This window comes from Canis aureus, chromosome 15 (genome assembly GCF_053574225.1).
Source record: "Canis aureus isolate CA01 chromosome 15, VMU_Caureus_v.1.0, whole genome shotgun sequence".
NCBI classification, from domain to species: domain Eukaryota; kingdom Metazoa; phylum Chordata; class Mammalia; order Carnivora; family Canidae; genus Canis; species Canis aureus.
The window spans coordinates 6,772,146-6,796,244 of NC_135625.1; the positions used below are offsets into that span (position 1 = coordinate 6,772,146).

The 24,099-nt window shown below is 42.4% G+C and overlaps 1 protein-coding gene and 1 long non-coding RNA gene across 3 annotated transcripts; both read left to right on the top strand.

Annotated features, from left to right (window-relative positions):
• Positions 1-1,515: 1,515 nt before the first annotated feature.
• LOC144284243 (uncharacterized) lies at positions 1,516-4,090 on the top strand. Of its 2 annotated transcripts, none has more exons than XR_013352609.1 (2): positions 1,516-1,730; positions 3,205-4,090. It is a non-coding gene; the product is annotated as an uncharacterized LOC144284243 (long non-coding RNA). The 2 variants fall into 2 exon arrangements; XR_013352610.1 differs by lacking the exon at positions 1,516-1,730 and adding an exon at positions 1,746-2,122.
• Positions 4,091-12,121: 8,031 nt separating this feature from the next.
• Positions 12,122-18,404, top strand: LOC144284244 (beta-defensin 107A-like). The gene is made up of 2 exons (XM_077848568.1): positions 12,122-12,312; positions 15,644-18,404. The coding sequence occupies exons 1-2, from the start codon at positions 12,243-12,245 to the stop codon at positions 15,784-15,786; spliced, it is 213 nt and encodes a 70-aa protein (XP_077704694.1). The 5' UTR covers positions 12,122-12,242; the 3' UTR covers positions 15,787-18,404.
• The last annotated feature ends 5,695 nt before the right edge of the window (positions 18,405-24,099 follow it).

Sequence of the window (24,099 nt, forward strand, 5' to 3'; positions counted from 1 at the left end):
CACCCCCCAAAATGAGGCAAGCACTTCCATTAAACTTGCATGGAGGCTGGAGGGAGAAGGGAGGTTTGGGATGCCAGATGTAGGACTTCGGTTTGGGTTTCTTTGGGAGAAGGGATCCCCGTGGCTCCTAGTCCTCTAAGAGGATGGCGAAGTTGACAGCGGTCCCCTGGAGTCAGGTTCCTGACCCTGTACAGCCCTAGTGCTGATTGGACCGTCCAGGGTGGGAGTGGATCAGTGATGAACCAGGGGGTTGCATGTGTCTGGGGGCAGGAGGGGGTGACAGTTACATTTTTTATTGGGGAACATGATAAACCAAACCTCTGAGCACACTCACTGCAGCAGAGGAGGCTGCTCGGCCTCCGGGCTGATAGGTGCAGGAGCGCTTGGGCCCTCACCTGAGCGGGCACACAGGGGAGTGTCCCGCCACCCGCTCAACACTACGGGGCACAGGCCTGCATGTCGGTAGGGAATCGTCCTCATTCCTGTTAGTGCAGGAGATCCTACGAGGCCTCCATCTGTGATGCGCTATCCACGGCCCCTTGTTGCCTCTCCTCCCTGGGCTCTAGCCTCCCAGTTCCCCTGTGAGGACATCTGCCAGCATCGCACCAGGGACCCCACGACTCGGAGCCTGTTCCTACCAAGTTGCCCACCTACACCATGGCACGCTTATCCCAGGGAGGGGTTAATGGTATGCTAGGCCCTGAGACACCCCAACCCCATCTCTAGGTACATCTGCACTGAGTCCAAGCGAGCAGTCTGGTAGCCACTTTATATTCATTTCAGTGAGACCTTTTAGATATCCTATAAAGTACATACCTTTATTACATCCCCATTTAAAGATTTAGAAACAAGTTCAACAAACTAAACAACCGAGGTCACATACTTGCTAAACCAATCTGACTTTAGTCTATGTGGCTCAGTGCCCCCATCTTGCCTTCCCAAAATGAAGAGCAGATGCTTGAATAAGCAGAGGCAATAGGATGGGATTCATTTGAGGGTACCGGGATATGAATGTTAATTTTGATACCCAGGTTCTTGATGAATGAAAAGGATGTGGTAATAATGCCTTCGTGCTGCCAGGTGACAGTGGTACAGGCTCAGGGATGCAGAGCTCCTTTGGTGAAATGACTGCCACCCCTTTCCCTTTGCTCCTGGGGACATTCACAGGGAGCACAAAGGAAAGCCAGAGAAGGAAAGTGCCTGCTTCTGGGCTCTTCTTACAGGGCAATCCCTGTGTTCCAAGCATGTCCCAATCATCATCACTCGAACTGGACACAAACCTTAGGCTGACAGAAGGAACTGTGTTGTCTCTCAGTAACCATAGTTGCTCCTTATTCTTTGGGAGAGAAAACTGAATTGTGAGAGAGAAGGGGAGTAGCAGGCTCCTACTTGCTGGGCCAGGAGGATCAGTGGGAGGCGCCTGCTTTTCTAGCTCCTGCCTCGTGTTCCTTGCACTCCCCCAGCCAGAACTCTCCGAAGATAAGGCTTTATGGATACCATCACATGGGGCCTTGATCCTGGGAAATGGAGCATATAAATGTGCTTTCTTTACTGATTCACTTCACTGACCAAGAACATTCCCCATTTCTCGCAAATATAAGTGAGCCTTCTGTCCTCTCAGAGACCCCAAACCTCTGCTCTGAAGAGGCTTCTCTCAGAGATGATCCTGAGCAGAAAGATGTCTTGTTTCATCTTTGCCTTTCTCTTCGTTTTGGCTCAATTTCTATCAGGTAATTGCAAATGGATGGAATGGTGAAGAGGCAGATGGTCAAGCCGCCGGCTCTTCTGTGGACCATCCTAAGACTGACAGGAATGGTCGGCTCCCCATTGAGCTTCTCATGGGATTTTCTTGAATCTGCGGTGGCATTTTCTAAGCAAACTGCTATTCCCTCCCCCTTCCCTCTTTTGTAAACCTCCCTCCTGGTTCCTGGGAGTGCTGGCCTTCAGAAATAGGATAAAGAAGCAGCCTCTGTGCTCTGCTGTCCCTCGACAGCAGATGGGGGGAGCTGGGAATACTGTTTTACACAGTGTTATTTCCTGCACTAATTTTAATATCCAAAATGTGAAGATTTAAATTTTGGGTGCCAAGCAGAACTTGAATATTCCCAGCCACTTCCAGGAGGTAACTTGAATCCCTCACCTATACTTTCTACCTTTAGGACCCCTAGCTGGTCAGCTTCCTCTGACCTCCAGAGACAAGGAGGGATGGAAATGACAGTGAGAATAGAGTTGCCTGAAATCCCAGATTTCTGCCTCTGCCTTCTCTTCCTCTTGTAGCCAGCATCATACCTGCTTTGCCATTTTATAGAGAAATCTCTTTGTTACTGGAATAGAATTTTGTCCATAGAGATTTGGAGCTGGTCTCATTAGCTCAGGGTGCTAACTAAAGCAGGTTTAGAGGATCAAGCTTATACCAGCTAATGAGCAATGTTTGGGGAACATGCTCATCCATCTCCTACCGGCTCTGCTCCCAAACCCAATAAAATGCATCCCAATCTCTGCTATTGGTCTAAGAAGGATCAAATAAAGGGAGATCTCATTACCATTATGGAAGATCTGTCCACGATGAAGAGCCCCCCAATCTCTCTCTGTGCTCTCATCTTCTACAGGAAGAACATTAACAACTACAAAAATAACTAATGGGCTACATACTGTTTGGTGAAATAGACTCACCTAAATTACTCCATGTGACCACTAGAATAGCTTACAGTGTAGACAAGCATTTCTAGAATGTCTATATGAGAAATGAGAAAGCGGAAAACAAGCAGTTTACTGAGGACACACCACCACTGCCAGGCCCAAACCAGAACTAAACCTAACTTCACCTCTACTTTCAAGGATCTTTTAAAACCAAAAGGTAGCCCTTCCACCTTCATCATGTAACATTTGCAGAACTATCAGGTGTGTATTTTTATGGTTCTGTCGTATACATGACACCTCATCCCCCTGTGCTTACTTTGACTCATGCAAGGGCCTTAACCACGTGGAGAACAGAGATGGGGCTTATCCCTCCTTCAACGATACCTCTTCCCCAACTCCATCCTGAAAAAAGCAAAGCTCTTTGAAAATCTGGGGCTGGTTCTTAAAAACACTCTTTACAATTGTACAAACCACCCCCACCCTCATTCTTTTGTGGCTGTTAAACTTCTCCTCATTTTCAGGGAGTCCCTGGAAAGGTGTATAAGCTACTATTTCTTGAACTAGGTGAGTTTGCTGTTTGTGAGCCGTGCTGGCTTGGCCGGGGCAAATGCAGGAGGATATGCACCGAGGATGAGAAGGTTGTTGGAAATTGCAAGATGAACTTTTTCTGTTGCCGACGGAGGATCAGGTGAACCAGACCAGCCCTCCCCTGGCCTTCAAAGTGGGACTTGGTATTCAAGGGAGGACAAGAGAAGTCGTGTGCCTTACCCAGGTCACACTGTGAGTGAGTCTCAGAATCATTCTCCTGTCTTTCTCCCTTGGTTTTGTTTCTTTGCTTATTTTTTAAGATAATCCTTAAAAAAATCTAGGTCCAAGTGGGCATCGAGTAGCCTAATCGGATACTACTACTATGTATTTGTAGAGTCTCTTGTAATTTATAAATCTTTCCTCCATATTTTCCTCATATGACTCAAGATCGACTTATGATTTCATTATCTCCATTTATATTTGAAGAAACTGAGACCCAGAGAAGCTTTCATTTCTTCAAGGTCATAGCCTGGAAGCTGGAAATGGATGTGCACACCCCTGTCCTGTTCTGTGTATCTATCTTTGTATAATAATTTAAACCAAATAGATAAACAGAAATGACATCTGCATCTCTGTTAATGGAATTACAATTCTATAGCATACAATAAATTATTCATGTTATTTCTGGGTATATCAATAAGCGATCAGTCATTGATTCTAATATTTACACTGTGTTTTTAAGCAACTCATACCTACTCAGTTAATGCCCATGGCCCCAACTTTGTACTTCTCTTCTTGCCAATAAATTAAGATGTTAGAGGTCGAATTAAAATGCTCAGCATGGATTGTGCATGTATGATTGACTATCCATAGCTTTTGTTTATGAAATAAAATTTGTAGCTTCATATAACAAGAGTGAAAATTATTCATCTTACAGCAGCTACTGAAATTTGATCACTCAGTTTTCACATATGATTTTAATTTCACATAATGATTTTGCTTTACATTTGAGCTACCATTGTACCATTTTGCACAGATACATTCCCTGTCCTTTCTCTGCTTTGCTCTGTGTAACTGGCACAATTATCGGCAAATTATGTTCCTTTTTTTTCTTTTTTTGCAAACTATGTTCTTCAAGCCTCTTGGCTTATGGTTGATTTCAGTTGATGCAAGTGTGTGGTGGCAAAAGGGTAGATGGGAAGAAGGGAGAGCCGCAGATTTCTCTCCCACGCTCTCTGCTCCAGCAGTGGCTTATCTCCCATAGCAAAGCCCCTGCTTCTATGTCCTTGCTTCTCCCTCAGCCTTGATGCTGCAGGCACAGCTCCTGCCAGCCAGTCCTAGTCTCTGGGCTCACACTACAGACTCCTGCTTTTCCCCCTGCCATCGGGCAGTGGGGACCTCCAGCTAGGACTAACATGGGGGCCGCCTCACTGCTCCCTTTTTGCATGTTCAGCTTTGCCAACACTTTATCACTTCCTCTGCATTTAAATCTTCTCCATCAAACTACCTGGTGTGGGAGCCGTTTTCATGCTTGGAGTCTGACTGATAGGGCTTTTCCCTTGGTCTTACTGTCAGATCTATTTACATTTGCTCAATTGTTCTCCAAAAGGATCTGAGTGATCACCTCTGCCAACCCCGACTGCTTCCCTCATTTTTGCAGGAATTAACTCAGGGAAGTGGGCAATGGGGCAACATAAGAATCTACAGTTGAATGATCCTCTGTCGGTGGGTACTCCTCCCCAGCTCTTCACAGCAAGAGCACTGTGGATGGTTTAGAGAGGACCATGAGACCAGATATTCCCTACTCATTCCAAACACTACACTCCTTGATCACCCAAATTGAAAACACTTTGGACTCTAACTGGTGTCTCTTTTATGGAAGGATTCATGCGTATGTCTCAGTCATACAGAGAGGTGGACCAGGGGCTGGGCCCTGATATTTCCTTACTAATAACATCCCATAGATGTACAGCATCTATGTATAGCATCCCATCGATGCTCGCCTACTCATCAATCACCCCTCTCTATTTCTCTTGCTCTCCCCTCTTTTCTTCACTTGGCTTCTTTCTAGGACTTTTTTTTTATCCATCCCCCTTCTTCCTGAGACAAGCAATCCTCCTTATAAAATAATAAAATCTCAACCCATAGCAATTTCTTATTAAAATCAGCACTTTCTGGGGTCAAGTGGCTGCCCGTGGCTTCCTCAGATAAATTTCTGTTAATTTCCATAGTAATTCGTGGAGATCTCTGGATGTCAGTCTTCTGCATTTTCTGAAGAAGAAAGTCTTCTATATGGTGGATGGGTCAGAGGGAAATGGTCAGGAAGAGACACTGGTTTTCCCCTGAAGTATCTCCACTCTAGTCTACATAATGCTCCTGCTTAGCATGACTTTACCTCCATTAAGTTTGAAATTGTGGCTCTGGTCTTACTATGCTCACCATGTATTGTCCCTTCTTGATGCGGGGTCCATTTCAAAACCCCCTCACAATAATGGAAAGGGAATGGCAGAGTCTGTAGAACAAGATTGATCAGTTTGTTCTGAATTCCCAAATGTCAGAGGACAAAACATTAAGAATCATCTTCTCTCATATTCCCAACTGAAGTACTGAACCCCAGGGATAGGAATAGCAAAGAAGTTGACCACAAAATGTGCTCTGAAACACTTAGCCTTGTGTCTATGCCTTGAGAGTATAAAAGAAAGCTAGAGAAGGCAGAGGACAAAATTCCTCTGGAAAAATGTGTTAGTGGGCTGGGATTGGGACCTCACTGTGGCTCTCAAGGGGGACGGGTGAGGAAGACAGCACTTTTATACACAATCCACACAATCCACACTGTATTGAGGGGAGCTTCAAGAGGCTACGTGGGAAATTCAACTTGCCACCCTGTGGTTCTATACCTGAACGTGTTGACAGGTGAAGAACTCTGGCTGGAGTTGTCCACGGTGGCAGGACAGAAAGATCAGCCATGGGGTCACTTATAACTTATGATATGAGGTAGGGCAAAAGGGGCATGGCTCCCATGGACCAGGTGAATACCACACAAGATCACTGGGCTGGGTGGCCCAGGTGGCTTAGCGGTTTGGTGCAGCCTTCGGCCCAGGGCATGATCCTAGAGATTTGGAATCGAGTCCCACATCGGGCTCCCTGCATGGAGCCTGCTTCAGCCTCTGCCTATTTCTCTGCCTCTCTCTCTCTCTGTCTCTCATGATTGAAAACAAAAAATTAAAAAAAAAAAAAAGACCGCAGGGCTGAAACCATCCTAAAGGGAGTATTCCCAAATAATGTGACCTGCTCAATCAAAGAGACTCAGAAGTAAGTCATTTTTGGATACATTGCTTGGGTGGAGGGAAATTCATAAGATCAACTAGAAAGAACATCAACCATTCACGAAACTGTGCAATGCCACGAACCAACAGAAACCTTGCAAGAACACATAAATGTGCTCCCCCAAAGAGATCTACCTTGGAAGACTGCTGGACTCATTTATTTCACTGTGTCACAAGGTACCACAAAAGTTACCTGCTTAAAGCAGCACACCCTCTCTCACAATTCTGTGGGTCCAAAGTCCAGGCATGGTGTATCTGGCCTCCCTGCTCAGGGTGTCAGGAGACTGACAGCATGGGGTCAGCTGGGACTTTGATCTAATCTGAGGCAAGAGATCCCCTTGCATCCCCCTGGGGCTGTCGGGGAAAAATTGTGTCCCTTGTGGTTGTTGGCCTGCACTGGGTTGCTGTCTTCTTGCAAGATGTCGGCCAGGTATTATGCTGAGCACACAGAAGCTGCCTGGCATTCCCTGACCTGTGGCTCTTTCCATAAAATGGCAGATTTCTCCTTCAAGGTCACCCAGAGTGTCTCTTGTACTTCAAAACTCCTACTTCTGTCTAACAGCACAAAAGAAAGAGGAGAAAACCAAGCTATACAGAATAATGCTTTTGTTCACCATTGGAATCTAGTTGTTTAAAATTAATTGCAAATTCTTTTACAACATAAACATACATAGTGCCATAATTAATTAAACAAGGGAAATATCAGTAGATAACAGAAAATAGAAAGAAATATTGATATTGAAAGTTATACCTGAAAAAGATTCACTGAATAGATGTGAGAGTATAGAAAATATGACAGGATCAAGAGTCACTGATATTTGACAAGGAAATTCAAATGGTACCTCAGGAAATATCTGTTTAACACAAAAGAAGTCAGTAATGCAGGAAAGGTGGGTGGAGGAGAAATTTAGGAAACAAATAGCAGGGGCACCTGGTGGCTTAGCTGGTTAAGCTTCTGACTCTTGATTTTGGCTCAGGTCATGATCTCAGGATTGTGAATCTGAGCCCAACACAGAGCCTTATTGGAATTCTCTCTCTCCCACTGTCCCTCCCCACCCTCCACTTAAGCTCTCTCTCTCTCTCCCGCCCCCCCCATAGATAAATAAATGCATAATAATAAAAAAGAAAACTATAATAGCAAATGGCAGATGTAAATCCTACCTCATCAATTATGTTATTAAATGCAAATGAATTAAATACTCCAGGTAGAGTCTAGCAGAATGGTTTTTAAAAAAAGTTTTTAAAGATCCAACTATATGCTGTGTGCCTGTGTGAAAGGGACACGCTGGATTCAATGAAATGAAGAGGTCAAAAGTAGAAGGATGGAAAAAGATGGAGCGAGAGACAAGAGAACCCCATATAGTGGTAGACACGTCAACCCCTTAAGAACACATGACCATTATAAGCATGTACAAACCTAACAAGAGCCACGAAACACATGAAGTGGGAACTGACACACCAAAGAGAGAAATCAATAGTTCAACAAAAGTATATGTGTTTTATAGCCCAGCATGCGATCTGTGTTGATGAATGTGTCATATGTACTTGAAAAAGGTGTGTATGTGTGTTTTGCAGTCATTTTGGGTTGTATTCCATAAATACCAATTCACTCAACGTGGTGGTAGTGTTGTTTACATCAAACCCGTGTTTGTTAATTTTGGTTCTAGCCTTTGCTGGAAAGAATGACATCAAAATCTTCTGCTCTCATTGTAGAACTGTGTTTCCCCATTTTAATCCATCCAGTTATTGTGTAAAAGTGTTACACAGCATCCCACTCTCCATTTGATAATATTCTTTTTTATCTGAAATGAATATTGGCACTCCAGCCTCCTTATTCTAGATATTTTCATAGTTTATGTTTTTCCATTCATGTGTTTTCAGCCTTTCTTTGTCTTTTTATATTTAATGCTTTCCGTATAATTTGTGATCTGAGGTTACTCTGCCACTTTATTTCCTAGCTTTGACAATTCACAATTATGGACAATGTCCCCATTGCAGTAGGCTGGGTGATGGGTGCCTAAGACCTCTCTGTACCATTTTTGGAACTTATTGTGAGTCTATAATTATCTCAAAGGAAAAAAATGTTTGGAGAGAAGATTCCTTTATGGATAACATGTAGTTTTGTCTTCCTATTTAATCCATATGATTATCTCTGCTGTTTAAGGAGAATATTCAGTCCCTTAACATTTTTACGTAATTAATGATAGATTAGTAGGATGTTGGTCTATCAATTGACTATTTTTGACATCTTTGTTCTACTTGATTTTGTTCCTCTGTTCTCTCTCTTATCTTCTTCAGATTACTGTGATATTTGTGTCAAAATTTGCATTAAATATATGTATTATAATTAATGGCTTCACTGGTATTATCAATACACATCCAACTTAGGGTTGATGTTAATCCATTGTTCTTAAAATTTGGAAGGCTTGTAATCATATAGGTAGACCTATTTCTTCCTATTCTCATAGTCTTTTGCTATATTTTTTGTATGTATCACATCCACATACAGTATAAACCCACAAGGCAATGTTACAGATTTTGCTTTAAGAAGTCACATAAATTTCAAATAAATTAAAAGACAATGTATTTTTTAAGTACTTACACTGATATTTATCTTTTCTGATGTTTTTCATTTTCCTTGAAAACCACATTTCCTTCTGGTATTTCCCTTCAGCCTGAAGAATTTCCTTTTATAGTTACTGTAGGGAATCTCTCCTAGAGAAAAATACTTTCAATTTTCTTTGCCCTGAATATATGTTTATTCTATCTTCCCTTTTTAAAGGAATCTTTCCTGCAGATGGAGTTTGGGGCTGTGGCAGTGTTGTGCTTGTCTTCCTTCAGCTGCTGCAAGATGTGTGCACAGTCACCTGACCTCTTTCAATTCTGAGGAGAAGCCAATTGCTATTTCCCTGAACTGGACGTGTTTTTTTTTTTCTTTGTGTACTTTCACAATTTTCTCCCTTTTCTAGACTTTAGAAGTTTGACTGTGATGTGCCTGAGCATAGTATTTATATTCTTTGTGATTCAAGGAGCTTCCTGGTTTTGTCAGTTTGTGCTTCTCACCAAATTTGAGAGTTTTCAGCCATTATTTCCTCGAACTACTTTTTAATGCATTCGGTTTCTCTCCTCATTCTCAGACTCCAATGACCTGTCTGCTCTAGCTTTTGATATTATCCCTCAGACCCTCAAAGGTCTATTTTTCTCAATCTTTTTTCTCTCTGATCTATAGGTTGCATAATTTTTATTGATTCAGTGACTCTTGATCCTGTCATATTTGCTATGCTATCAAATTTATTCAGTTAATCTTTTTCAGGTATTATATCTTTCAGTATCAACATTTCTTTATATTTTCTGTTCTCTAATGACATTTCCCATGTTTAATACTCATTGCAAGTGTATTTTCTTTACTATTGGAGCAGATTAAAGTGAATATATTAAAGTCATTTGTCTGATTATTTCAACATCATTGAAGTCCTGGACACAGAGAATGTTGTGTGAAAGAGGATATGAATACTCCTATACCCTCTGAAGAAGGCTGACATTTTGTTTTAACAGGAAAGTATCTCTATTAAACTCAATTGACAGAGGAAGACATAGACATGGCCAACATGCATATGAGAAAATGCTCTGCATCACTTGCCATCAGGGAAATACAAATCAAAACTACAATGAGATACCACCTCACACCAGTGAGAATGGGGAAAATTAACAAGGCAGGAAACAACAAATGTTGGAGAGGATGCGGAGAAAAGGGAACCCTCTTACACTGTTGGTGGGAATGTGAACTGGTGCAGCCACTCTGGAAAACTGTGTGGAGGTTCCTCAAACAGTTAAAAATATACCTGCCCTACGACCCAGCAATTGCACTGTTGGGGATATACCCCAAAGATACAAATGCAATGAAACGCCGGGACACCTGCACCCCGATGTTTCTAGCAGCAATGGCCACGATAGCCAAACTGTGGAAGGAGCCTCGGTGTCCAACGAAAGATGAATGGATAAAGAAGATGTGGTTTATGTATACAATGGAATATTACTCAGCTATTAGAAATGACAAATACCCACCATTTGCTTCAACGTGGATGGAACTGGAGGGTATTATGCTGAGTGAAGTAAGTCAGTCGGAGAAGGACAAACATTATATGTTCTCATTCATTTGGGGAATATAAATAATAGTGAAAGGGAAAAGAAGGGAAGGGGGAAGAAATGTGTGGGAAATATCAGAAAGGGAGACAGAACGTAAAGACTGCTAACTCTGGGAAACGAACTAGGGGTGGTAGAAGGGGAGGAGGGCGGGGGGTGGGAGTGAATGGGTGACGGGCACTGGGTGTTATTCTGTATGTTAGTAAATTGAACACCAATAAAAAAATAAAAAATAAAAAAAAATAAAAAAAAATAAATAAATAAACTCAATTGACAGGTATTGCCTAGTGTGTAATGAGCAGCAGCTCAAATCTCAGAGGTATTTGTGTGTTTATCTTGTTTTGTTTTACCTTAATTAGATGCATGCATGGTTTGGGAGTCAACAAAAGTCATGGGGAGAGTTCATACAAAGAACCTAAGCTCCCTTCTCTGAGTCTTCATTTCCAGCAGCCATGGTCTTCCTTGACTCTGCCTTTATAAGTTCAGAAAGAGGATAGATAATTTTGTTTGTTTTGAGTTAGCCTCTCCATGCCACATTGCAATCAGAAAGAATGTACTCTTTGCTGTTTAATTTTTCCAAGTTCTAACTTTTTTTCCAAAAAGTTAAATACGCCTGTATTTATTTTAACTTTCATATTCTTCAGGTAATTTTTTTTCCCACAGTTTCACTTGTTATTAGTGGGAGGGTCTTCTTGTCAGGAGCTCACTTTGCTTTATTTGAAATGGAACTCCTCATTTGAGTTTTAATATTTCAAATAACCCCCCTGCTTAAAAATCCTTCAATAGTTTCCCCTTGATTTTAGGATAAAATTCAAATTTCTTAGTAAAATGAAATAAACATATACATAGTTCTCCAACCCATATTTGTTGAATGAAAGCTATTCCCATAACATATGAGGTATGGTCATATTTTGTCATAATACCATTATCCTTAATAATAATATTTACAAATGTAAAATCTTTAAAAGTTCAGTAAGATTTGTGAATTAACTGTTTGACTATTCAGGAGTTTCCCTAGTTAGACAGCTATCAATTAAGTCAAAGAACCTGTATATTTTGAACGGCTATTGCTGCAAAGCACTTTATGAGGAATCAATGGAAAGAGAAGGATGGAAGGAGAATTGGTTTCTTCCGTTGAGTTGATAGTCAAACTGGATGGATAAAAATTCTTCACATACTATAATTTTTGAAAAGCAATTATTACAGGTACCCATTAGTAACTGCCAAGATAATCTTATAAGAGACCAAGTTGCAAGTAACATCTTGAAGAAGAAAAGGAGTGGGGGTTATAGATCTTCTGGAAGTGTAGGCACCTGAGATGGGGCTTCAGAGAATAGATGCCTAGGCAGAGACATAGAATGTAGGAATGCAGGCAGGGGGACTAGCTGTGTGCCTTACTCTCCGAGAGACATCATTGAGGTAACACCTGATCCAGCAGCCCACACGTTACTCAGTGGAGCATGAAGAATAGCTTCCTTTTAATGGACATTTCAAACTGAAGTTGACTTCCAGCCCTTTCAGAGCTGTAGAACTTGTTTTAATCAACTTCCCTTGATAAAAGAGCTGGATTCTAGCAACTATACCTCCTTTATCCTCTCTCTACTGATGTCTGGAGCCATGAGAATTTTTTTCTTAGTTTCTGCTGCTCTCATTCTCCTTGCTCACATTTTCTCAGGTAAGAGGGAAATCCTAATAGATGTAAGGGTGGCAATCTGTCTTTTGAGAGAAAGTTCAGGCTTTAGAAAAGTGCATGACTAATCCCTGTATTCTAAAAATGTCCCAGCACAAAGCAGTTACTAGAAATCTTTTCTTGAGCTTAAATACAAAATTACTGAGCTGAACTATCTCCACCCAGAAGGGTATCTGGTTAATTTCCCTCAAAGCTCCACCAAGGGATTCAGACTTCTCTTCACAGTTAGCTCTCTTTCCATCTTCTGTAATCATCCACACAGCTTCAGTGTGTGCCAAAGTGATAGCTCTAAAATGAGAGAAAATTTCAGAGGCAAATTTCAAGCACACGTAGCTTTTGTAGCCTAAATGAAAAAAAAAAAAACTTATGATAAGAGATTCTTAGTCTCTTTTTTTGTGTTTTTTTCCTATTTTTATGTTTTATTAGTTGGTCTAAATCTCCTAATCTTAGATTACTTAGAATTTCTTTCTAGTTCTCACATATGAATAGAAAATTATGTCATTTAAACAACTAACATCTTGATTGGTTTGCTTTTACATGTTTGAGAGCTTTGAAATGATCTCTTTTTGCTCAGTACTGCCAAGACTCTATCCCTAAGACATTTTAGAAAGATTTATTTATTTATTTTAGAGAGAGAGGGAGAGCTGGAAGAGGGGCAGAGGGAAAGAGAGAATCTCAAGCAGACTCTCCAGTGAACGCAGAGCCTGATGTGGTGCTTAATCCCATGACCTGAGATCATGGCCTGGGCCAAAATTAAGAGTCTGATGCCCAACTGAGACAGTCAGGTGCCATCGCCCCCCCACCAAGAAACTTTTATATCCATCCCTTCTCAACTATACTTCTGTTATTAAGTCATGACTAATGGGGGTTCCTCATGTATTATGAAGCACTTTACTACTTCATGATTTCCGGATTTCTGCACTTACTTATTACACAATCGGGCCTTAATAGGCCTACCAGACCAATACATATAGCACTTAATAAGCAATTGTTTGGGCACTATAGAAAAAGCAGGTAAAATGGAGATAAAAAATGTAATTAGAGTATGATCTTCATGCTTAATTTACTTGAAGTTTACTATTTTATTATTTGTGTGTTGGTAAAAAATAGGTTCCCTGGAATACTAAATAAGTATTTGATAAAATTCAAATGTACAAATAAGTGAATGGGTGATATGAGAAGATTCATAAAAACTATAACACAAAAACAGTTCTCAGAAGTGCCATAAATGATGCAGACTATAAAGGAAAGCCATGGGAGTAGAACCGTGGTTCTAACTGTGGGATCCAAAGGGCCTTCTTGGGAAGTGTTCTTCACCTTGCACTTTTGAAAACAGGTATAAAAACATGCCCTTACATTTCAAAGTCTCATTTATCAGGTCACTTACTTGGTTTCTGCTCCTGTCTTTTCCTGGAGGTCAGACAATGGATCCAGGTAGAGAAGCACATTTTAAGCCATCTTCTCCATTCCCATTCAACAAGTCTCTGATTCATTAAGGGTCCTTTGTTCCCAAACTCAGCTCAGGTACATTTGAATCCTAACAACAAGCCTAGTGTGGGCTCAAAGTAGGAGCGCCACAATCACAACAACCACACAGAATCTCAGAGCTGGAACTGAGAAGAGGAAATGAATACAGATTTTTTTACACCAAAACACCTGAAGTTGGATCTCAGGTCTAATCCTTCTAAGTTGTGTAAACCATTGTGCTTCAGTTTCCTTTCTAGAAGTGGTAATAATAATAATAGGATTGTTTGAAAGATTAAGATACTTGTTATGTTAATTAGAGGCAAACTTTTTTTAACAAAGACATTTAAAAAGAGAGTAAATGAAAAAATAGTTTATTTTTCTTTTAGGGAAAAATCCAAAAAACAAGTAAGTTGACTATTATGGTTAGAAAGAAGACTCTTCTCCACCAAGTTACTTTGAGTCTAGGGAGGAAGGTCAACTTTGTGTCCTAAACATGTGTCTTCCATCTGGTTCTAAAGATGCTCTGACAGGAAGGGCTGAAAAGTAAGTAAAGCGCTTGATCAAAAATATTGCACAGAAGCATCTGCATCATTTGATTCCTGTTTCATTGGTCCAAACTTATCAATGCAACCATACAGAGACATGGGGCCTGGGACTGATGTGTTTTGCTGAGTCTCCTTGTGTTATCCAGAGATTCCATTACTCATTGTTTGAAGTGAGAAATAACTGTTTGGGAAGGTTTAACAATCCCTCTGTTTTTATACTCTGCTTAAACAAAGGCAGGCACATCCTCTGTGCCCTGAGAAAGTACAATATTATTATTGTCTGCTTATCATTGTTTTTAAATCATCATTCTCATTCTTATTATCTGCCTCAATTAAGTATTTAAACACCTTATGAGTATTCCATGTCAGTTGATTAGCTAGATGCCTGATGAACTTCAGTAGTCTATTACAATATCCCCAGTTCAACTTTGGACTCTATTAAAAATTTCCTCTTACTTTGAGCAGAAATCTAAGGCTGTGCAATTCCTTTCTGTTGGTCTGAGTCCTAACTGGGGTACGAACAGGCTCAGTGTTTCTTCAGCATGGCATTATCTCAGGTATATGACAGCAATATGTGTTCTTTCTCCTCCTCAAACCTGTATTTTCCAAGAACTCCCTTTGGGAGTGACTGCCAGTTCTTTGTATTATTTCTCCTGAGAACATCTATCACCAAAAACTTTTTTCAATCATTTATCTCAAAATACCTTTACTCTTTTCAGCTTAATCTTTATTCTGAAGAAAAACTTGTTGTCCACATCACCCTGAATTCCAGAATTAAACCCATTATTCATTGATATTTCTTACAGAACAGATCAGCCTCAGGTTTCTTTTATCTTTGCACCTAAACTTTTGAAACTCCACAGCCACATGGCTGTGGTCTATCGTTGCATGTGGGCTATCGTTGACCTGCCTACAGTATAAACAGCACCATCTTTACCTTTTGTCATATATCTGAGACTATTAATTTGGAGACATGAAAACAATCACACATTGGGAAGGAATGTTATTGAAAATAGAAAGTAGACTGCCTCCATCCCAGGAAGACATACTCTGCTTCTAGATATCCTAGAAATGAATATGGCAAAAGGAATTGAATACCCAGTAGGGACACTGTGTAAGTTGTGCAGGGAATCTGAGCTCCCATACAGCTGCTCAGGTGACATGTGCTTTTTTGATCGCTAGGCGTGTACTCGGTGTCCGCAGGAGACTCGGTAATAGGGAATTGTGATTTTGGCCTGGGTGATGTTATGTTGCTTTCTGGTCACCAAGTACTGGATAACTGAGGCCTTGCTTTCTCCACACAGCCCATGGAGCTATACACAGAAGGATGCAGTGTCAGAAGATGGATGGTCGCTGTGAGGTTGAGTGCCTTTCCTTTGAAGATAAGATTGGGGGCTGTAGAGCTGAACTGACACCACTTTGCTGCAAAAAAAGGAAGAATAATTAAAAGCCAAGCCGGAGCTACAGGAAGTGAGAAGCAAAGATCCTCTGGCTGTGAGCTCCATGCGGCAAACATCTCTGGATTTATTCTCTTGACCTCCAACATGGGCATTCTTTGAATGAAGCTGTCAATCCAGCTTCTGACACTGCAGAGAAATACGATCTGTAGGCCGTGAGGGGCCTGGGGGAAGGCACTGTGTTATGTTGACCTTCGGAATCCTCACTTGCTGGCAGAGGCCCCCTTAATTATTTTATGGATTGATAAAGTGAGTGAGCAGATTAACAGATTAAACAGGTAGAATGGAAAGGTGGGACCATGGTTGAAATGTTCTAAAACCCTGGCTTCAGACAGAGCTGTGACCCTGGGTCTTTGTCGTTCAGACTCTGGTCTCTGTAATATGAGACGACTCAACCACATAGTACATGCCCATGTGATGGACACAAATTGTGGCCGCCTTAGCAGTCCTGCTGGCTCATGCTTCTCCGGCTCCTTCACAGATAGCTGTTAGCATGGCTTCCCCTCCCTCTTCAATCTGGAACATCAAGTGCCATAATGAAAAGGGCCTGTGTCAAAGTTTAAGCTGGCCAAAGATTGGGTAGCGTCTTCATGCTGGTCTCTAGTAGTGAGAATGTAGCAGTCATGGCCTCTTCAAGAGCAGGGTTCCTAGAGATAGTCTAATTCAACACCTTCATTACAGCGGAGGAGATAGAGACCCCAGAAGATGCCACTGTTGCCGGCTTAGTCACAGCAACACTTTGGCTTTTGGTCTTATGTTCTTAGCCTGTCCACAAAATGGGGTCCTGGCTGAGAGCAGAAGCCTGAACAGGGATTATTTATAGCAGCTCCGGTGAGCAGCTGGGTGGAAGAAGAAGTGGAAACAGCTGCAGAAGAGTTGGACACTTTCCAAGATCCCTCCTGTGACCTTGTGATCCTTGCTTGTCTGGGCTGATGGTAACAGCACACAGGTTTGCTTTTGCCCTTATTTGCCAAAATTCAGACTCCCAGCTTTCAGGGCTAGCAATATATATGTCATAGGCCACTGTCATCCTAGACTGACAGCACACTGCTCCAGAACAGAAGAAAGACAGCCCCTTGGCTCAGTCTGGAGAATGTCCTTACCTATTTGACTAAGCCTGCTTTCTGTAGAGATGTAAATAAAGGAGAGCAGAATAAAACACAACTTACTTCCAAGGATGAGCCAATTTATAAAGGCTGTAAAATAAGAAATCAAAACATTTTTTCTAAAAAATGTTCTGGTGCTGCTACATATCTTCATGGCTAATGGGCTGATTTTTTTATTCTGAAAACTACACAAGAGACGAGTGGGTGGAAGAAGCTCTCTTTTTGCAAGTATCACAGGTCCTGGGGTCTTCCCAGAAGTTGCTTACCCAGGCCTCAGATAAAACTAACTGCCTTTGAGAATCTAAATGTATTTAGGCCTCATACCCTGTTCTTTCTGTTTTTTTTTTTTTCTCCTGTTTCCTTGCAAAATTAACAGTGGTGTGTATAGTGTCTTCCTCTGCTTCTCGACTTACAGAAACATCCTCTACCACCTTCAGCCTGCTGGGATTTCTCTTAATGAGGAGACCATGACCTCTTAGACATGTGTTGGTCACCATGCTCTTTGTAAAGACTCCAGGGGCACCCTCAGCAATCTATGGTTGGTATCTCTTGTTACCTCGATACATCGCAAGCATTTCACAATGTGGTCTGTCTCCTCCTTCATTCCTGTCTCCTCTGCCCTTGAAGATAGAAGTCTTCCAGCTACTTTCTTTCTCTTCTTCCCTGTTGTCCTATGTTCTCCCTTTCCTGCGATTGCACACACCCTGGATTCATCCATCTTCATATTACACATGTCTCTAAGCAATTCCAGGAGCTCCTGTGGTTTCAGCCTCTCCTGTTGATGTGGCATTATCTCCTCACCAGCCTTTCCAGGCTCCAAGCCTCCATTCTCTACTCCACTCCACGGCAGTGCATGGATGCCCTGCACACTGCATCTTCCAGACCTTGAGGCCAGTTGCTTCCCATTAGCCCCTTTAATGCAAGACATTGGCAGTAGACAGGAAAATAAGATGAAGGGTGAAGACAGTCCCTTTCATTTCCAGCTCTGGCCAGCAGCACCCCAACAGCAACAGATGGTTGGCTCCAGGCTCCAACTCCTTTTGGCTTTCTCAGCAGCCTTGCAATAACCCTTGAAGGAACTAACAGCACCCAGCACCCATAAAGGCATGGCTGGGCCACAACCTGTTTTGCTGTGTACCCTGGTTCTCCATGGCCCCTGTTTGGCCGTATCTTCTCCTCAAAAGTCTGAACATTGGCTGCAGGATGTCTCCACCCCACTTGTCTGGGCCCCAGCCATGGAGCACTCCTTCCTTAAAGTCTTAAGCATCATTCATGAGCTGTTCTTGACTTAGAGGTCTGAGCACCAGCTGTGCTGTGTCCCATACTCACACATCCAGCCTCCAGCTGTAGGTAGCTAACACCAGGATTTCGGACCCCTGCCGCTGATAGCGCCTTTCCCATTTCCTCCTCTGGGCCCGTAGTTATTAATCTCTGTGGACATTTGACCATCTGCTACCTGTGTAAGCAATCCTTTGCATTAAATTTCGTGTTCTGAATACCCAGCATGATTTTTGTTGACCTAAATGAGCTTTGTCTGATAAAAATCCTACACTGTATTTCCAACTTCAACTTCATGCTAAAGTTTTACAGGGCATTGGTCTTCCCTAACTGGATCTCTGATGGGCACCCACAAATAACTAGTTTTTATTGCACTTTATCCCTTCCTTTCCAAAACTGATCTTCATTTACTGTTCTAGATCTTAGTAAATATTGTTACCACTTACTCAGGCACTCAAGTTAAAAATGACTTCCTCAGGCTTCTTGTCCCTTACAAATCACACAATTCCCTCACAGCATAAATGTACATAGATTATTCCCCAGTATGTGCAAATTGTGCCATACCTTTTCCTCCCTTCTCTCTCCTCACTAACATTGTTCTCATTTACCAAGAATTAGGGATTGGATATGGTTCTACATTTCATGCTACATATTATGCATATATGCACACACGCATACACACCCACAGACCGGGTTTCTTGTTCAATCATAAAAACTAAGGATAAGTGTCACACTCAGATTTACAAGAATTCTTAGAATATTAAAATGTTAGAGCTAGAAGTGGCCTTGGAGGTAATATAAATCAGTGTTTCTAGAGCCAAATTGAATCCAGTCACCTAGGGATGCTTCGGTGGTTCAATGGTTGAGCATCTGCCTTTGACTCAGATCATGATCCCGGGGTCCTGGGATCGAGTTCCACATCGGGCTCCCCAGAGGAAGCCTGCTTCCCCCTCTGCCTGTGTCTCTGCATCTCTCTCGGTGTCTATCATGAATAAATAAAAAAAATATTTTTTAGAAAGTTGATTCTAGTCACCTAGAATAATTTTGAAAATCAGAGGTCTGTTCCTGACTCTCACACTTTCATATTCGGAATTCTTAAGTTAAGAATCTGAATTTTTAAAACCACATGTCCGATCAAATCTCCTGCATAGTGATGTTTGGCAACTATAGATCACCGACCAGAGGAGCATCTGAGATTTGAAAGTGCCCTGGTTCTGTGTCCCACACTTCCAGTTAGAAGCCAGAGTGGAGCTTCAGAACTCAAATCTAGAAGTTCTGTCTTTCAGCCCAGTGGTATTTCACTGTCCTGCACTTTTTGAAAAGGAGATATTGAGAGGAACATAACAAATGGCTCACCTCCTTGCTCGGGAAAGAGAAGTTCAGACTTTATAGATAGATTTACTTATTTGTTTGTTTGTTTGTTTGTTTTTCAATTGAGAGAGAGCTGGTATACACAAGTGGGAAGGCAGGGGCAGAGGGAGAAGCAGACTCCCTGCTGAGCAAAACGGGGCTGGATCCCTGGACTCCAGGATCATGACCTGAGCCAAACGCAGATGCTTAACCGTTTGAGCCACCCAGGTGCCCTAGAACCTCAGACTTTCATTGGAAAATACATGTCCAGCAAAGTAACATAGAACATGGCAGTTTCCACAGCCTGATGGGAAGCCTGTGGGAGCTCAGAACAGAATGACTGAGTTTCACTTTAGTTAGCAGAGTCTGAAACAAGTTCTCAGACAAAATACCCTGTCCTCGTTCAAACCAACTTCTTGTCAATCTAGTCAAAATCACTTTAACTGACCTGAAAGATTGCTGTTCCATTTTATTGCCAAAGTGTCCGTAGCTTATGTTCCCATTTGACAATTACTTCCATTCAAAACTGCCCACTTCCATGAGCATCCAAAATAACAAGGACTCTCTGTCCTCCCTTGAAGGCCGTTCTGCTATCATAGGACACCCCTGTCCTCAGATACCTGTAGGGAGGTATTGAAATGTCCTCATGATGCAGGGATATTCTACTAGTCCTGGTGAGTGCGGACTGAAATGAAGTCATTTTCCACCTGTCTGTATGGACACCATCACCCATAAGAACCATTACTATCTTCGTGCAAATCTATTCTTTTTTGAACCAAGTCTCCTCAGGTAACAAAACAAGTTTATAAAAGACTTATTCAGTTTGAGAAACTGAGCACTTGAGAGAATCCTACACATAGGCCAAAGACTCCACGACCTACACTACCTACATCCCACTACGTCCTATGGGATAGTCAGTGTTTGAGAGACCATAGTTCCCTGGTACCTGAATGCTCCCTCCTGATTGTGTGCATCACATCCTAGGTCTGGTAAGATGGACTTGGATGAACTGCAGTCAGGGGCTTTCCAGGTGTTTAGAACCATCTGTACTCCATCAGTGAAACAGAACAGGAGATGGGTAACAGAAAATGGGGCATTTTCCTAACAGTGTTTTTTGTCTCCAAACCTCCTCTGCTTATATTCTCCAAGAGTTAGTGACTTTCAGATAATAGCATGACAGAGCCATGATACAGCTCGGGGGCCCAGGCAATGGGAAATGATAAGGATCTACTTATAGGAAAACTGAGTCTAAGAAAATTAGCTCCATACAACTGATCTTTGGGGCTTAAGTCATTTTTTATGTTTTTATTCCACCCTTGGCTCCCCCTGTTACCTTTCAACTCTGGTCTTCTCAAATGGATTCCTCCTGAGATTCCAGCTGACTCCCAAACCGAATGTGCCCTTCTACATTTAGGGTAGAAACAGGAACTAGAGGTCTTAACCATCCTGTCCAACCATGCCTTACCATAGCCTGCATCAGACTCCCTGCTTTTGACCAAGGAAAGAACTGGAAGTATAAAAGAGAACAGCCAGTATCTAAAAGTCCTGGCCAAGTATATTCAAGGAGGAATAGGCGATATTATTACACTTGAGGTAGGATATTTATTCATTTGTTTTGATGAACAGAAACCTAGGGTTTGCTGAAATGTATGAAGTAGACACAGAGGTGACAACAGTGCTTAATTACCAATGGTAGTAACTCAAAATGGGGGAAGAGTAATGATGACGGTGGTCCTGGAGTTTTTTATTAACACACATTGCAGACTTATGGACAAATGGGGCACACTCTCCAGTCTCAAGGAACCTACTAGATCTTCAATGAAACAATTATGTATACTTCACTTCTATATTTTCTCCATATATAATTTTACTAAGCAAAGTTATTTGCTTTTAAAGAACCAAGGCCAATTGTGAAAACTGCAGCAAAGTATTTTCATCAAATGAGACAATGAAGTATGTAAGAAACATAGAGAATCCATAGGGGTTTCTCCAGTGAGATACCGCCATACGACTATTAAAATGACTCATTGTAGGTTTTAGGCCTCCAAACCTGTAAAAAAAAAAAAAGAAAGAAAGAAATATTTTCTGTTGTTTTTAGTTACTAAGTGTATGGTAATTCATTACAGTGACAATAGGAAACTAGTGGAAAACTCAAGAGAACACTCTGGTGGGAATCCCAGGATGAGAGCCAAGAGACATCTCCATGCGACAGGGAGCAACATGCACAGCTGGCAACAATATTGGTTGTGACACCTCAGAAATCTCTGAGACAGAGTTCTACAAGATGATGAGATTGATGGACATACCTGATCAGACTGAACTTTTTAAGAGCGTCGAACAAAAGGCAGAGAGCTTAGGATTGAAACACAGAAAAGGGGGAAACAAAATCAGATATATTAAAAAAGAGAAAAGAATGAGCCCTGGGGAGAATGTCACGTCGAGCAGGACAGGAACTCTGTAGCGCTCTCTAAACAGCACCACTTCCAAAGCAAGCACTGACCACGGCTGTGCCTGAACACCCAGGGGATAAGGCTGGGGGCAGGGGTGAGGGGTGGGGAGATGTGCTTGTCTACTCTGACAGTTGGGGTTGGTGGTCCCTATTCATGGAGCTCAGGTTCCCTCCCCAAGTAGCTCTCCCTTCTCCTTTTATCTGCTCCATCTCTACTCCATCCTCATTTCAGGGAGTTAACTGAGCTATGCCTGGTTTTCCCTCTGAACGCCTCCTAGAAACCCTCTCCACATAGCAAGCTGCAGCCATTTCCGGGCATCCTTGGTCCACCAGAACCTCCACAAAGTTTTTAAAGAACACTTGGGGGCCCAGGGATCACTCGCCTCTGTGAAGATGATGGAGAAAGTTATCCTGAACTGAAGCATCCTCAGAATTATCTGCTTCAGCTCAGACCCTGAGAACTGATAGTGTCAAAACTTGAAATCCAACCAGGCTTCCCATGACCTAACTGAATCTCTAATAAAACTTTATGAGAGCTCCTGTAGGTCCAGATACCTCCTGTGATGAGCGGGAAGACATAGGGATTTTGTTCTTGGATGGCCAGAGTCGTCAAATGTTTTCGAGTCTACTTGGGAACCAAGGAGCAGCTCTTGTCTTCCTGGAGAGGTTTCAGCTGACACCTGCCCAAATATCCTTAGAATTTTGTACTTCAGCTCAGCGTCAGGGAACCACCATTGGACAATCTCAGCCAGCCTGAGTCCCTGGATATGTTTAAAGTCCTCTCGTTGTTCCAAAAAAGGGGAACTTGCCTTTTGAAGGCACCGGGTGGTGACTGCCCACCTACTCCAGCAACTTCAGCACTTCCTGGGTTCACCCAAAGGCAATATGAAACTCAGATGCTTGCCTTTGTCACCCCTGCTGGTCTGGTTGACAGAGGCTCACACTCCAACAGCCCAGAGCCTCTATATGCAAATATGGTTACCTGGACCTCCAGTGGTTGGATGGAAGAGGTGGAAGAAGGGCAATGGGATGCTAAGGCTAAGAAAATGCTGGGGTTTAGTGGGAGTCATAGCATGGTTCATGGACCCTGGCTGTGAGTCTGGCTCCTGCCTTCTCTGCATGCACCCTGGGCTGGCCAAATACTTGAAATCTGATGGGTATCATGTGGCTGGTCAGACCCAGACAGACCCCCTTCCACCTCCATTCTTTAAAGTTCCCCCACTGGTATGTGCACACAAGTTCCCAAGATCCCCCATTACCTGGACCTAGTTGGTTTGACTTTCTATGCCACAGGCTACCTGTTTTGGCCTTATGAAATAATTTTCTTGATCAGAACATGGGGCTCAGAGCCTGAGATACCCCAGGAAGAAGGTCCTGATATCTTGTGATTTGACAAGGAATTTGAGAAATATGTACCGGAATCTCCCAACTTCTTAGGTTTGTTGTAGGAGACTTGGCAGTATTAATTGCTTTAATAGCGTTAAAGTCACTGTGATCGTCCTCCAATCATTACATTGCTCTTGATTATTACTTTTACTATTATGTCTCTTATTATGGATTGTTCATGGGTGGTTGTTATAAAACACTGACTACATTTTCTATTCAAGAGGAGGGTCTGATATTTGGAGACCATTTCTGATTGTTCCCCAGAAGACTTTTACACAACGAGGCTACAGTTCTCCCACTCCACTGCTTGGTTTCCTTTCATGCGGAAACCCTCTCAGCATGTTCCACATTCCTCTCCTGAGGCATATACCCTCCATGAGGGCAGGGAAGCCAAGTGGATAATGTCCCCAGGTTGGCAGATCCTAGAAAAATGTACACGTTCCGTCCAGAGATCAGCACCATTCCCTGTAGACCTGGGAGAGTCACACAACCCTCCTTGCCTCACTAGAGCCCGCATAAAATTTCTAATGTCATTTGGGTGCCCTGCAACTGCTCTTGCAATCCAAAAATACTGGAAAACAAATTAGCAGGGGCCTGAGTACCCTCAAAATTTTGCCGCGGCCCGGCAGCAGGAGTGACCTGATGTCCTGTGTCCTCCCGTCCTCTGCCTTTCCCAGGGGAGCACCGGATCCTGGGCTGTGTCCCCCGGTGCCCTGGGCTCCGAGCCTGCCACA